General features: G+C 40.0%; 1 protein-coding gene across 1 annotated transcript; it reads left to right on the plus strand.

Moving 5' to 3' along the window:
- Positions 1-705: 705 nt before the first annotated feature.
- On the plus strand, positions 706-13,043 carry RAB21 (RAB21, member RAS oncogene family). Its single transcript, XM_083574722.1, has 7 exons — positions 706-1,146; positions 5,203-5,262; positions 5,409-5,516; positions 5,904-5,967; positions 6,802-6,856; positions 9,300-9,388; positions 11,201-13,043. Exons 1-7 carry the CDS (start codon positions 979-981, stop codon positions 11,338-11,340), a joined length of 684 nt encoding a protein of 227 aa, XP_083430848.1. The 5' UTR covers positions 706-978; the 3' UTR covers positions 11,341-13,043.
- The last annotated feature ends 1,992 nt before the right edge of the window (positions 13,044-15,035 follow it).

Raw genomic sequence — 15,035 nt, forward strand, 5'->3', positions numbered from 1 at the left:
TGTCGCCGACTTCAAATTAATTCTGGAATCAACGTCCGCATCGGGACGGGACTCCTTGCTTCATCTACTAACTTCATTTATTATCAGGGCACCTTTTCTCAATAGTTGATGCGCGTTTTAATCTGTTAAGTTTTTGAAAGTTTTTGTTAATTTCTATTTTATTGTTGTTCCTTCCGTAAACCACTTGGAGGTTCTCTTTACTGTCAAGCGGTGCAATTTTTTTAAAAAATTAAATAAATCTTCAACTGCCTCAATCCTGCACACCCGTACTTACAACTGCGCCTCCTTACAATCAGCTGGACTTACACGGAGCAAGCGTGTAGCACGGACCAGGTTTCAGAAATGCAATACACGCGCGCACCCCCCGCTTCCCCGCCATTTTCCCCAGGCCAGACGCCCAGCGACGTTTACAATGCACTTCAGAGGCTTGACGATCTGCACAGCGCATAGCGAAACATCAGTTTCTTCCTCTTTCCCATCAGCTGCTGCTGCCGGTGGCACATCATCATCATTATTATTATTATTATTGCATTTATAGATTCCTATTATTATTATAAATCAAGGTGATTGAAGAGCAGCTCTGCCCGGACGATGGGGCAATGTACCGCCCACCCCATGGAATTCCCCGTCCGCGGATCCTGCCAGAACCCCTGGAAGCTCTTCTCCGGCCCCGCCCCTGGCTGCTTCGCCCCACCCACAATGGGCGGGGCTTCTTAGGGCCGCGGCATCAACGGCGAGCGTCGCGTGACCGCACGTCGCGTGACGTAGGAGGAAGAAGGCGACGCCATTAGAGGGAGTCAGGCTGAGGCGGCCCCCCCCCCTCCTCCGGTAACAGGGAAGTGGGTGTCTCTTTCCTCCGGTGTCCCCGTCTCCTTCTGCGCGGGGCCTGCCTTCTCTTCGCCGCCTCCCCACCCCCTGCTAGGAGAGGAGCGGGGCTGCGGATGTGAGGCCGCAGCGTCGGCGGCCACTTCGCTGCGGATGGCGGCGGCGGCGGCGACCTCTGGCGCGGGAGGCGGCGCTGCCGGCGGCGGGAGAAGCTTTTCCTTCAAGGTGGTCCTGCTGGGCGAAGGCTGCGTGGGGAAAACCTCGCTGGTCCTCCGCTACTGCGAGAACAAGTTCAATGACAAGCACATCACCACCCTACAGGTAGGTAGCCCGGCAGCAGCAGCAGGAGGAGGGGCGGCGGCGGCGAGAGGCTGCTTGGGGGCTTGACCCCGACACGCTCGTCTGAATGCGGTGACGCTGCTGCTCCACTTTTCCAGGCAGAGTTCTCGCAGGCTGCCGGGTCGAGGTTGCGTTTGATGAGTCCTAAGGGTGTGCACGCCTCGGCGGGGCTGTCACTTCTCGGTTATACGGGACTTCAATCTCTTCTCTTCCGAAGTGAGGAGTGGTGCTTTTAGGGCGTGAATGTGTCGCAGAACAAGCCGCGAGCCTTTTCCTACCACATCTAGCTCAAAGCCAAATAGTGCCAAATAGCTAGTAAACAATTTATGGTGATGTTGATTCACAGGGTGGCCCTCTCTCCTCTGAAGGGTATTTTGCGTTATCTCTTGTGATGCTGAAATTTGAGTGAGAACACATGGAAGCATAAAAGTTTTTTTTCTTGTGTGTGTGGATCTTTGGTGCTTGACAGATTTATGGGCACTTGTGGAATCCGCTTTCTTTTCAGGTACCAGAAGTATATTTGATAAGTGGATTCTGCTTCACAAAAGCTTATGCCACAATACGTCCCTTAGTCTTTAAGGTGCCCCACAAGAGCATGTGTTTCTGTGGTGCAAACAACTGGCAAGGAATATGAACACATTGCATGCTCTATATATACTAACTATATATAGAGCAGTGTGTTGTGAAATCTAGGAGCATTGTATGCATAGTTGAACCTATTTAAATCTAGTCTTCATATAGGTTACAGTGGATTTTTAAAGAATATATGTAGCCAAGGGACACTGAACAAGGCTGCTTACTTGGTGGCTGAGTACCCCATGCACTTCCAGAATCACTTATAGAAATGATTTCACATGTCACATGAACAGCGTCTGTAAATCATAAGTGCACCAAACATGTGAAATGTGTTTTCCATGGTTCATAATGTGCTGTTCCAGTTTCTTTGAACAAAAGTAACTTTTGTGGAAACCCCCCCCAAAAAAACAACAACAACCACCACCCAACAACAACCCAAAGATTTAGTAACTGTTCCTGTATACTATCTTGTTACAAGTATTTGGGGCAAATGAGAGCAGAAAATGAAATAGTTAAAAGGAAGGTCAATGCAATTGTTGTTCTGAAATGAACACATCCGTTTCAGAAGGTTTAAATCTGATTAGAAGTTTATTGATTCTTTAAAAAATCACTCGTTTTAAGGGGCAGGGAAACTTGCTGAATCATAGTCCCAAGTGTAGTGTTCACCAGATTTCTGTGTTCCTTTGAATTTAAACATTTTGCGTCTTGTACATTGACTCATTAGTTTGTGGTAACTTAGTTACAGTACAATTAATGCAAGATCAAACCTGTCACTTAAATTACTGTGAAGTCATGAGTTATCACAAGATCCACCATACTGACAGTGGTGGTTTTTGAAGTTCACTTCTTAGAACTAACTTGTGGCCTCCTCCTTTTAAAAGCAACATCTGAAGGTAGTACTGTAACTTTGTAGTGTGCTGCTTGCGGTGAGTAGCAGGGAAACAAAACTATATTTGCTTAAATGCTCCTTCCAACACAGTCCTGCAGGTATGTACCTTCTGCGTTTCCTGTTGTTAAGACTGGGAGGGAGGGAAGAGGGACAGGCAGCTGTGTCATGATTCAGTGCTATTTCCCAAGCAAGGGAACATCCATCAATCCAGTATTATGCGACCACGTAGTCTCATATTACTCTGTGATTAATACTAGGAGCAGGGGAGAGATGAGTGCCCAGGATAGCTTGGTTTCTCTGGTTAGGGAAATACTGTACGTCTTTTGCACTCTCCTTTGACCTAATATGATTTAATTTGGAATCATACATTAATTATTGTAGTTCAACAGCTGTGTTTGCTAGTCAAGACCTAGGTAGAGAGAACATAGAAAACTGAAAGAGACACGCTGCTTATTTTCCTACTGTTTTTACTTCATCAATTTAAGAACCTAAAATGGTTTATGTATAATTTGGCATATAAAGCTGCACTGTGTGCTATAGTTACTAAATGTAAATGTCATGGTTTTAGCGAAACATTAACTGTAAATATGCCCGGTGTTGGAGTGTTTAATCATCTGTTGGCCCATGTTGTAAGCTGAGCAAGAAAGACCCTGCTGTTGGTTTTACCATAAGTGGCTGTGGTCTGTTCTGTGGTGATGCACTTATGGTACCTAAGTTGTGGAATTGTCTTCTGTTGCAACTTTCTTTTACTAAAGGCACAACAATCTTTTGTTGACCTCCTTCTGATGCCTGTAAAAACATACCTGTTGCTTCTGACATTTCAGGATAAATGAGCTTAGGGCAGGTTTGCCTACTGCAGGAACTATGTTCTGTTGTAATTTTGAGTAATGATTTAGTGTTGATTGATAGGTTGTATTTTTATTGGAATGTTTGTACACTGCCCTGATAACCTTCAGTTTAAAAATACAATACAGTCGTACCTTGGATCTCAAACACCTTGGCTCCTGAACAAATCAGCTCCCGAATGATTGAAACCCGGAAGTGAGTATTCCGGTTTTCGAACGATTTTCGGAAGCCTAATGTCCAGTGTGGCTTCCGATTGGCTGCAGGACGTTCTTGCAGGCAATTGGAAGCTGCACCTTGGTTTTTGAACAGTTCCGGGAGTCGAACAGACTCCTGGAATGCATTCTGTTCAAGAACCAAGGTACAACTGTACCAAGGATGAAATGGCAAGTTATTTCAAGGCAGGCCTGGCCTGGGCAGAGGGGTGGGGGAACAGGGTACAATTGCCCTGGGCCTTGAAGGGCTAAGCTGGCCAGAGGGCCCTGCCAAACTTATGCTGTCATGCCAAGAACACTCTGTGTCTCCCAGTCGACCGGGAACTCCTGCCCCAGCCTCAGATAAGTTCTGCACAGACCTGCCTCAACATACTGCTGTTGGGTTTTTCCATTTGAAGAAAAGGAGTGATGGTGTGGTCAACAAAAGGAAACTTATATTTGGCCTTAAGTAATATTATCTCTAGAAGCAGCATGATCCACAGTAATACCTTCCGCAGCACTTTACACACCAAACAATAACTTTTATACGGTTAAGGCCCAGGGTATAGTCTGAATAAATATAAGACCACCCAGAAAAACAGGATATAAATATATAAAGCAAAAGTACCACCAGTCTACAATAGAGAGGAACTGTAATTAACTTTTTTTAAAAAAATACAAACTGCTGCAAGCTGTATAAAAATGATTATATCACTCAACAATTTCTTTATGGAAAAATGGAAGAAAATAGTTTTTTGGAGATGGGGAGGAGGTAGAGAATGAGATGGGGAAACATTTTTTTCCATCACAGCTCCAGCAGCATACCTCAGTGGCAAACAGAAACTAACACATACATGTCTTGAGGCCCCAAGTTAGCAAAGGCCCATGGAGTCAATTGTGAACTGTGGGCATCTATCAAGTACATTTTGTTCGGTCTTTGGAGTTGCTTCTAAGTATATTGTGGAGAAACCAAGCTTTTAAATGCATGTATAGCTCTTAAAATTGATGCTCCTGATTGCATTTTCTTCTTGGATAGCTATACTCTGATACAAAATGTTAAAAGAAGTTTTACCATTTGAGCTGATTTTCTGTGCTGTTACTGTTACCTGTCTTCATGGTATGACAGTTTCATAATTGACTATTTGTAAGAAAACTGTTTACTTCTGTAAATACTTATATTGACTTCCATAAAAGTATATTATGGTTGTTAACAATGAAACATAAAAAATAAATAATAAACAAACAGAGTAGCGACCAGGTTAGGACAAACTTGGCATGCTGGTATTAAATATAAGCAAAGGCCTGGAAGAAAAAGTTTTTAGCAACACCAAAAACTGGTATTGTTTGCCTTGCCTTAAACATATGCCTCTTGTTCACTATATTCGATTTTTGCAGTAGATAGATATCTTTATCTCATTGTAGATAATGCATTGAGTGCACTTTTATGACTGTAATTCTGCTGAATTTCTTCAACACATCATGAATCAGTTTTACTTTGGCATAAGGTATTTAATGTTCATATGTTCTTTATTGTAGGCATCTTTTCTAACAAAGAAGCTAAATATTGGAGGAAAAAGAGTAAACCTTGCAATATGGGTATGTGTTTATTGATTACATTTCTTGTGTGTCTAAAGATAGAACTCTGTTTATCATACCAAAATATCAAGGCGTATCAAAATAGCACTGACTTTAATTTTACTAGCTTAAAAAAGAACTAACATAAATGTATTTGCTTCATGCAGGATACAGCAGGGCAAGAAAGATTTCATGCACTGGGTCCTATTTACTACAGAGACTCTAATGGAGCTATTTTAGTGTATGATATAACAGATGAAGACTCTTTCCAGAAGGTAACTATACCCTTTCCATTGAAGAAGTAAACTCAAAAGCTTCCATGTTGACCAGATCTTCTTGAAACTAATACTGTAATCATTTTTATTTTTATTTTGCTATGGAAATGAGTACAGTGTAGGACTTGAAGAACTTTGGTACCAACTTGGTTTCATGTAATGGTTGTGCAACTTACCTAAAATCTCTTTGAGCTGCAGTCCTATACACTTACATACCTGCTGAGTAGACAGGGATAGGATTGCTTTCAATGAAGGAAACCAGGCAAGATGGGAATTTCTACCTGCTTGTATTTTAATGTTAGATAGATTTATGCTAGATTCTTTTCTGTCCTAGTGCTTACTATAATCCTGAAGTGAAATAATAGAAATTTCTTTTCATTCTTGCAGGTAAAAAACTGGGTCAAAGAATTAAGAAAAATGTTGGGAAATGAAATTTGTCTATGCATAGTTGGTAAGCTTTTGGTTTTCCACACCTTACTTTATGACTAGGGGATCTTGTTCAGTTTAAGTGCTAATTGTCTTTTAAATTATTGGGCAACACTTATCAAACGGCTTCTCTACAGCTTCATAAGGGTACACAGTTGTGTTTACTATTGCACAGTAAAAAGAAACTATATTTGTGCACCTTAAAAGTGAAGTGATAGTAAAGCAGAAGGTTAAATGGTGGTAGCAATAATGCGAAAAGCTTCCTTGAGCAAAAGATGACACATTTCTAAACATTTTGTAATCCTGATAGGGAATTGTTTCCTAGATACCCGTGTCCAAGAAAACAATGCAAAACCTCTTTGGGAACATGATACAATTTACTTAGTATTGCAAATGTTTAGATTGGTGAAGGATTTCCAAAAGTTGGATTATACTACAGGTGATACTGACATTTCATGTAAAAAAACTTCAGTATCTCCTTAAAACTGCCAACCACTGTTGCATTAACCACAGTTTCCTGTGGAATTGCAAAAGTGAGCGCATCTTGAAAAGTTCTTGCCTCTACAGAGTGGAGGAATGTGCTTTTTGCTTTTTTTAGCGGCAGTGTAAAGGGCTGCAGAAAGGTCTTGAAATCTTTCTGTCCACTCCCACTGCATAGCAATCTCATAAACAATCTTGGATGGTGTGAGGTTGTTGAGCTAAAGGTTGTTAACTGGCTAACAAATAGGTGGATGTAGCAGCAAAGACGCTAATGTCTCATGGGCTTGGAAATGGAAAAAAGAGGCTAGAAATATTGAAAATATTGAGCAGATGTGCTTTCTCATTTTTTGGACACTAAGAAACTTTGAATTCCTGACAGGTAACAAAATAGATTTGGACAAGGAAAGACATGTCTCTATTCAAGAAGCAGAAACGTAAGTTGAAGTCTCAGTTTTAATAGCACTTTGAAGATATTATCATTCTTTTCCCAGCTGCACTACATTTGGTTAACAATAGTTCTGCCTGAACTTTGCACAGTGTATTCTTCATGGTAGTGTGACTCCTGTTTTTCTCAGATTTAAATTTCTGGATTCCATGATATATTTTTAAAATTACGTTGCTGGTTGTGGTGCATCATCAATTTTTTCAACAGAGTGCTGCAATCCAAACTGCAAGTACCTGAGAATGAACCCCATTGAATTTAATAATAATAATAATAATAATAATAATAATAATAATAATAATAATAATAAATAAATAAATAAATAAATAGATAAATAAAAATAAAAATTATTTGTACGCCAGCCAGAGTTGGGCTCAGAGCAGCTAACGTCATATAAATAATACAATATGCATAAAAACAAACAAACAATCGATTAATTTATTTGAATTAATTTTGGGATGCATTTTAAAGTTAAAACCAGACAAATGACAATCCTCAGGTTAAAATTGAAAGTGGTTAATACTCATCAGGACCAATAGAGCTGATCTCAGTAGAAACGGTTAGTAGAAATGGTTAGGATTGCCCTATAAATTATTTTGGGCTTGGCTTTGGTGATTGTTTAACAGTAGCGCAACATGGGATGAAGTGCTCTAATTCTTTTTAATTTTTTAACAAGGTTCTTATTTACTTTTCATGGTACAGAAGATACATTTTGAGTAACAATAGGTACAATAGCAAACAACCAGCAACTTGTCCCAATAAAATTACAGACTTTGTCATGCTATGTAATAAAGCACGACAAAGCATGGATTACTTTAAAAGATCCCACCACATTTTCCCGTGAGTGTTGGGTGGATTCTTGCTGTAGTATGGACAATTTATGTATTCAGTAAACATTTGCCTTATGTTATAAAAACAAACAGGAATTGTTTTGCCCTTTGCCTCTCTGACCTGACATGTTAATTTCTCAGCAAATGATACTGACCATAAGGATTCCTAGTTCTTGAGACTACTCTCTCCCTTCATAATACATAAGGGTCCCCTGTATCTTTCTCATTGCTCCTTGCACTCCTTTTCTTTGCTAAGCTTCTGGAAGTTCAGCCCTTGCCCATGTGTGGCTGCTCCAGGTTCTGGATTTCCTTGCCAACAGAGGTCCACCTAGCCCCTTTTCTGACTTTCTGCCAAAAGGCAAAAACCATTGTTTAGAGTGGTCATGGGCCTCCATAAGCTGACTTGTGTAGCCACATGCTATGATTTGTTCATCTGCTTTTACGTAGTTCTTGATCGGTTTTATTGATGTGTTTTTACCTGATTTTTGCATTTTGCTATATGTATTTTTCTTTAGGTTGACGCTAGTGGTGACTACACAATGGAATGGGGCTTTGGCTCATGCAGTGGGGACTTCCCCTTTCTTTATTCTGCCTGCAGTGTCCTGCATACCTTCCAAAATCTGCTTTATATGATTGGGGGTGGGTCCAAAACTGATCAGGGAGGAGGTTTGAAAGGGAAGTCCCTTTGCATGGGCTGGTTGGGTTCCAGCCTTTGTAGCTTACTATTAAGTCACTTTGAGAACCATCTGGTGGAAAAACAGTTTAACAAATAGCCTCCATATTAATTAACTGCAACTTCAAACATAGCACCTACTTACTTACTGCATTTGTATCCCACCATTCTTCCAAGGTGGTGTACTTCTCCCCCTCCTCATTTTATCCTCAACAGCATCCTATTGAGGTAGGTTAGGCTGCGGGACAGTGACTGACCCAAAGTCCACCCAGTGAGTTTTATGGCTGAGGGGGGTTAGAACTTCAACCTTCCAGCTGTTAGTCCATCAGTCTGAGCATTACATCACATTGGCTCCCAACTTACTACCATGTTGGCATTTTCTGTCTCGAGAGACAATGGACTGCGTCTCTGGGGGTGAGGTCAAGCTGCCGGAGAATCACAGCACCCACTGTGGTTGCAGAGACCAGTAACTTGTAACTGATGCCTCCCATGTTGTTTTTGCTGCAATAGCAGCTCTGAAGGGACACCTCTGGAGCGCAAGCCTGGGCAGTATGTATGGAGGTCCTAGGGTGCCCAGATGACAAGACACTCTGCCCCCCTCTTGCTGATGTGGTCCAAAGGAAAGCCAAGCAATATATTTGGCACCAGCTTGGCTGCAGGAGTTACTGGAATGAGGCATACAAGATGCCGTCCAACCGTCTTAAGGGACTCCCTGTCGGATTTGTGTAGGGTTTACTCTTTCGTCTTTTCTTCTCCTGAATGTGTCCTGCAAGGCTACTAATGTGCATATATTTCATCTATTTCCTCTATGCTGGATGCTGAAGGAAATCTAAGTTTTATACTTAACTACAACATTCCCTTAAAATGTAGAATGATGTTTGAAGATTGCTACTGTTTTTCAGTTGGAAGCTAAAGGCTTTCCTTATTTCCAGGTATGCAGAATCGGTGGGAGCAAAACACTATCACACATCAGCCAAACAGAACAAAGGCATAGAAGAACTCTTTCTTGACCTGTGTAAAAGTAGGTTATTTTGTGTTGAGTTGCTAGTTATGTTACTGCTGTGAAATAGGGAAATTTTAATTGCAGCCCAAGTGCAACCAGTATTAAAAAGGGCTACCTGGTATAACTTGTGTTTCATAAACATTTAATCTATTTGGATGCAGCTGGAACAGCATTTCTGTCCAGATGGATGTTTTTGCTCTACATCAGGGGTGAGGAGCCTCTAGCACACAGGCTAAGCTTGGCCCACCACTGGGTCAAACCTGCCTATCTGCCAATAAGCTATCACTCTGAGGGGAGGAGGGGTAGGCTGATGGGCAGAGCAGGGCAGGGTTTGATTTTGCATTGACTGTGCATGTTGGCTCTCCTACTGGGAACTGGTGTACACAGCAAAAATAGTAGGATTTAATCTCTGCTCATCAACTGACAAGTGGAGATTAAATCCTGCTCATTTTCTCTGGGTGTGCTTGTTCTTCTGCTGATGTCAGATGTTCCGTTTTGAAGTCCTGACTGTTGGGACTGCAGAGTGCAGTGCAAGGCTATTTAAAAGCCCTTTTGCAAACAGCCATACATGGCTGTTTAAATCTCTCACTTTTGGAAATCTATAGAGTACCATGGGGCTTTTTGGAAAAGGGCTTTCAAAGAATCCCATGTTGCACAATAAAGTCCTGATAGTCAGGGCTTCCAAGTGCAGCAGCATCTGATGCCACAGTGACACTGGGTGTTTAATAGGTGGACGACCTTGCACCCTTGTCCAATTTGGTCTCCAGGAATGTGGAAATAAGGATCTGGCCAGAAAAGATTCCCTACCCTTTCGCTACATGAATGTTAGTCACTATGCAGTTTTGAATACTTCTGCGCATTGTAGGATTTTATTGCATGTTAAACTCTTACTACATTGAATTGGCCATATTTCTCTTAAATAATACCTGCTGATATGGTTGTACTGCTTAATCTATACATCTGAGTTCCTTAAAGGTAAAGGACCCCTACTTAGCTGGATTCTTGTATTTCAATGAAAACTACATCTATGTTAAAATATTGAGACTTAAGTTGTGTTGTCACCCCTTGGCCCAGGATTTTTTTTTTAAATTGTGCTGGATAGTCAAGTTTTTCAAAAGTGGAGGTTGGCAACTTCTTGGGTAAAATTGCCCTGGGCTACAACACTACATTCTACATCATAGAACATTCATATTTGAGTTACTGTGTCCCAGTTGGATGGTGAAATTTTCCTCTGGTATTGTATTGTAAGTAATGCCCAATGGACACCCAAGTCAAAGCCGGAGGATTTTTTGTACAACCAACAATACTGAAAAGTTGTTGCTATACTCACTGACAGGTGGGACTGCTGGTGTTGAATTATCTATGGCTAGTGATCTCCAGTAAAATAGTAATCTACCAGTCCCATTAACTATCTCAGGGTAACAAAATGCATTTTTAATTAAATAAATTTGTAGGTAGACTTGTGAGCTATTACTGCATCTGAACTTGTACAACCTCCAGCAGCCTAGCTGCTGAACCTTATGGATTTAGAATTTGTTACGCTTTTGTAGTAGATAGTCATGATTAAGTTGTCCCATTCTTTTCAGTGGACCTTCTCTAAGCATGAGTTAATCTGAATCCAACCCTTTATCTTGGCCTAAGAACGTACTGGGCATTTAACATTAGCCTTCCATTTATAAATATTAGGATGGCTAGCTTGCAAATCTGTCAGAAGTCTCTCGCTGCTGCTTCTTCTGTAAAACATTATGAATATGCTAAACTGAACCAGTGTGACTTAAATTGCTTTTATGAGTGACTAATCTAACCTAATGCAATATCCTTCAATTCTAGGAATGATAGAAACAGCGCAAGTCGATGAGAGAGCACGAGGCAATGGTTCCAGTCAGTCAGGAACTGCAAGGCGGGGAGTACAGATAATTGATGATGAACCAGCAGCTCAGACCAGTGGAGGCTGCTGCTCATCAGGATAATTGTATAAGACTGTGTATCTTGCCCCTTAGTGAAGACTGCCGTATTCAAAGTCTCATTCTTTATCAGTGGAGAATCGGAATTAACAGTATTCAAAATCATTTCTAACAATTCAGTACCATTAAGTGCTAAACTAGTGGAGTATGTGACCAGAGAATTGGCATTTTCTACAATGGTTAACAAAGCAAACCAATGGCCTTTTTACATAGTTCTTCAATAATGAATAATATTGCATGTGGGAAAGACTTATGGCTTCATTTATATTTTAAATGAGATCATTATTTAATAACTTATATACACTATTGGAATGAGACATTTTTTGCAGCCCTTTGTATTTTGTGGTAGATTGAACTGTTATCACTTCAAAATTGCAAATTGATTTCTTTTTAATTAGCAGATACTGAATACTATTTTTGCAGGGTTGGTGTCAACCTATAACTGTCTGACTACTTTGATATATTCATTCTGTACTCCATGCTGGTAAAAATAAATTGTAAATTACATATTAAATATTTTATCTGCTTTTACAAGTGCAGGTGCAGAAATATGTACATTAGTCTTGTCGGTGATTGTGAAGTGAGTAACAGCTGGTGAAAAAGAAACAAATTTCATTATTGACTGCTCACTTTTATTCTTGCTAGATTATGTCCATTCTTTTTGCTTGCTCTGAAGTTCACATATTTTGGGAGAAACTTTCTGGCAAGTATAGGTCTCTAAACACATAAGGTCTAAACATCTAGTTGGAATGTTGTGATTTGCTTCTACACTTGTTTCTTCTAATAGAAGTTTGACATGCCTAAAATATTGAACTGCTTTATAGCTGCTTTTGTCACACAAGAATTGAATCTTACAAACTTGGCTGCTTCCATCTGATAATCACTAAGCAAGACCTGATCACGAAACTTCTGTTCTTTTATCCTTGCTTCTTGTCAAGCTTTTCTTCCAGTTAAAGAAATGAAAATAAGTGAAAAATAACTTGGCTGCAACAGTTTTCTTTGGGGTTTTTTAAATAGGCCATTCAAATTGGAAAGAACGCAATGTGTTTTGTATCAGCTTTGTTGAAATCCACTTGGTTTTTGAATAGGAGGGATTACAAATAAGAATATAGAAAGTATCTTCTGAAGGGACAGCGATTTGGAAAATAACCTGGAACTGTTCTTGTATTGGAACTAGAAGAGTAAAGCTAAAATAGAATGCTAAAGAAAATTTCACTGAAGGTATTATTTGGTAAATGGGTATATGTTGGTGTGGAAATGGAGTACATGGTTTAGCCTTAGAAAACTGGCTTGTGTGATCCTCATACTAATGTCACGTGGTGCTTTGAATTTTCAGTAGTGCAGTGATCGATATTCACATTCAAACCTAAAAATAAAGGTGCACTGAGAACTTGATACCAACCTTATTAACTTCACTCTCCAAAACCTGGCACATAAGCTTTAAGGGTATTAGTCTTCTAAAACATTGCATGGATTTATTATCTTTCACAAGTTGTATGAAAATCAGGTGAGGCTTATGAGAAGAAACTAGCTGCCACACATGGCTATAATCTTATTTAATATGTACATTGTACTCTGTACCCTTGACCTTAATTGTAAGTTAGATGATCTGTTAAAGTGCATCTGTTTAGTTTGGTTACTGTGACTTAAACCATGTGCTGCTGTAAGCTACTCTATCTTCATTAAATATTCATATTTAGTACCTTTTACCTACAACTACTTTTCTCTAGTGGATACTGTTTAGCATGGTAGTAACAAAATGGACATAGGCTCAAACAGAGAGCGATCTGAAGTTTTTTGAGAAGGTAAGGCTTCTTTCCGCCAGTTCTTTATTTGCATTAAAGTTAATGACTCTAAAAGTTAGTCTTTGGCCCTTGTAACTATCTCAAATCAAACTGCAAAGTAGGACAAGAAATTAGTGTATCAGTCTGAAAATCCTATGGTGGAAGAATAATTCCAGATGATTCAAGCAGCACCTTCCTGCTTCACCAGTCACTTAATTTTGACTGGGGTTTGGGAAGTCTTTGTAATCCTGAAGGTAGTTAGATCCTTAACAGAAGCAGAACCCACCTTCAGAAATCTATTTTAGGTACAATTCTGAGCCACCTAACATAAATGCACCTTGATCCTAGTTACTCCATTCTTGCTCTCCTTCAGCTGGTTGGTGGTGCGAGTTTCATTCAGAAGCATTTGTCACACTTGTCCACAGGAGTGTTGCATGAGTTTAGAAACCACTGTTCCCTTTATGTTTTGACAAGGGCCAGACCTTCCAAACTCAAACACAGATGATGAACATTGGGTAAGACAAAGTTGTGGGTTCATTTAATGGTTAGATTGATTAGATTTTTTCATTTTACATACTTTTAGGGCTTCCATGTAGGAATGCGCAGTAACACTTTATTTCAATAATAATAATAATTTTAAAAAATTATTATTATGCTTCCCATCTGACCCCCCCCCCCCCCCGCTTCATTACCACCACTGAGAAAGTCTGTTTTCGTGTTGGCAAAGGTGATTAAAAAAAGCTTTTTTTGCCTGGTGTCAAAAACATAATGATGGTGCCAAGAGTGCCTCTTTGGGGAAAGCATTCCATAAATGGGGAGCCACCACTGAGAAGGCACATACTTGTGTCACCAACCTCTGCACAGAAAGGGGCCTCAGATGACAGATATAGGGTTCAGGTTGGTTGTCCCTTGGATTAATAATTATTTTTCCCAGAACTTTTATTTGTTTTTTTAAAATGTCAGTATATACCAAATGGGGGCTGTGCAAAGGTAACCAACACTAGTTCAGATTAATTTAGTTACTGCCAGTTCAAATGTTTACTCCATGTTAATTTTTCATTTTGTATTTTTTGTTTTATTCTCTTGTATTTGTGCATAGAATTTAGGGGGTTGTAGTGGCATTTGTCACTGCAAAAATAGTTCACTTGTGCAGATTCTTAACATATTACAGTTGGAATGAAAAATAGAAGGCACAAAGAGGTCTGTCATGCATGCTTGTGTGAAGTAAAGACATACAGAGGGGTAACTGAGTAGAGGATAGTACTATTAGAGTCCTAGTGGTGGGGCTGAAGTGAAATGAGTCACCTGTTTTTCCCACCTCAATACACTGTTACAGAATCATTCTGAAACGAATGATTAAGCACTGCCTTGTAAATTAGGGCAGGTCCTAATAGAAGTGGTTATGTTCCCACTTGATTTTCTCAATTGCTGTCTGTTCTGAAATGAATTTGAGTCACTTCCTCACTGCACACTCTAGTGTGAAAGTGCATGAACGATAAGTCCATCAGACATGCTAATATGGACCCATGAAAGTTGAAACCATATTCTAGAAGAGATCTCTCCCCTTTAGGAAATAGAGATAAATGCCATGGCCACAGTCATTGACCTCATCAGCCAGAGTGCTTGGCTGATTGAACTCTGGACATTCATACTATAGTGTAAATAAAAAAAAAAGAGTTTACCCGAATGGCTGCTATAAATGACAGGATAATTATTTCAAGTTATTAGCAGCTAAGAGCTGTAATTATTTTCTAGTTGAAAAATAACACAGTTTAGCAGTGTCAGATTCACTAATACTCCATGCAAGATTCTGCAAGACCCCTGCACTTCTAGCACTTGTGATTAATAAAGGGGTTGTTTAGATGTACATTTTCCAAGAAGGTGGTATGGATTTCCCCCCTGATGTGCAACTTCGGT

This window comes from Podarcis filfolensis (assembly GCF_964270895.1).
Source record: "Podarcis filfolensis genome assembly, chromosome: 10".
Classification (NCBI taxonomy): domain Eukaryota; kingdom Metazoa; phylum Chordata; class Lepidosauria; order Squamata; family Lacertidae; genus Podarcis; species Podarcis filfolensis.

What these genes read in the sequence shown, in the direction of transcription:
- RAB21 (XM_083574722.1), top strand. Translation starts at nt 979, where the DNA reads ATGGCGGCGGCGGCGGCGACCTCTGGCGCGGGAGGCGGCGCTGCCGGC. An exon ending in AATTTGTCTATGCATAGTTG is followed by an intron (nt 5,968 to 6,801) that starts GTAAGCTTTTGG and finishes AATTCCTGACAG; the next exon opens with GTAACAAAATAGATTTGGAC. An exon ending in TCTATTCAAGAAGCAGAAAC is followed by an intron (nt 6,857 to 9,299) that starts GTAAGTTGAAGT and finishes CCTTATTTCCAG; the next exon opens with GTATGCAGAATCGGTGGGAG.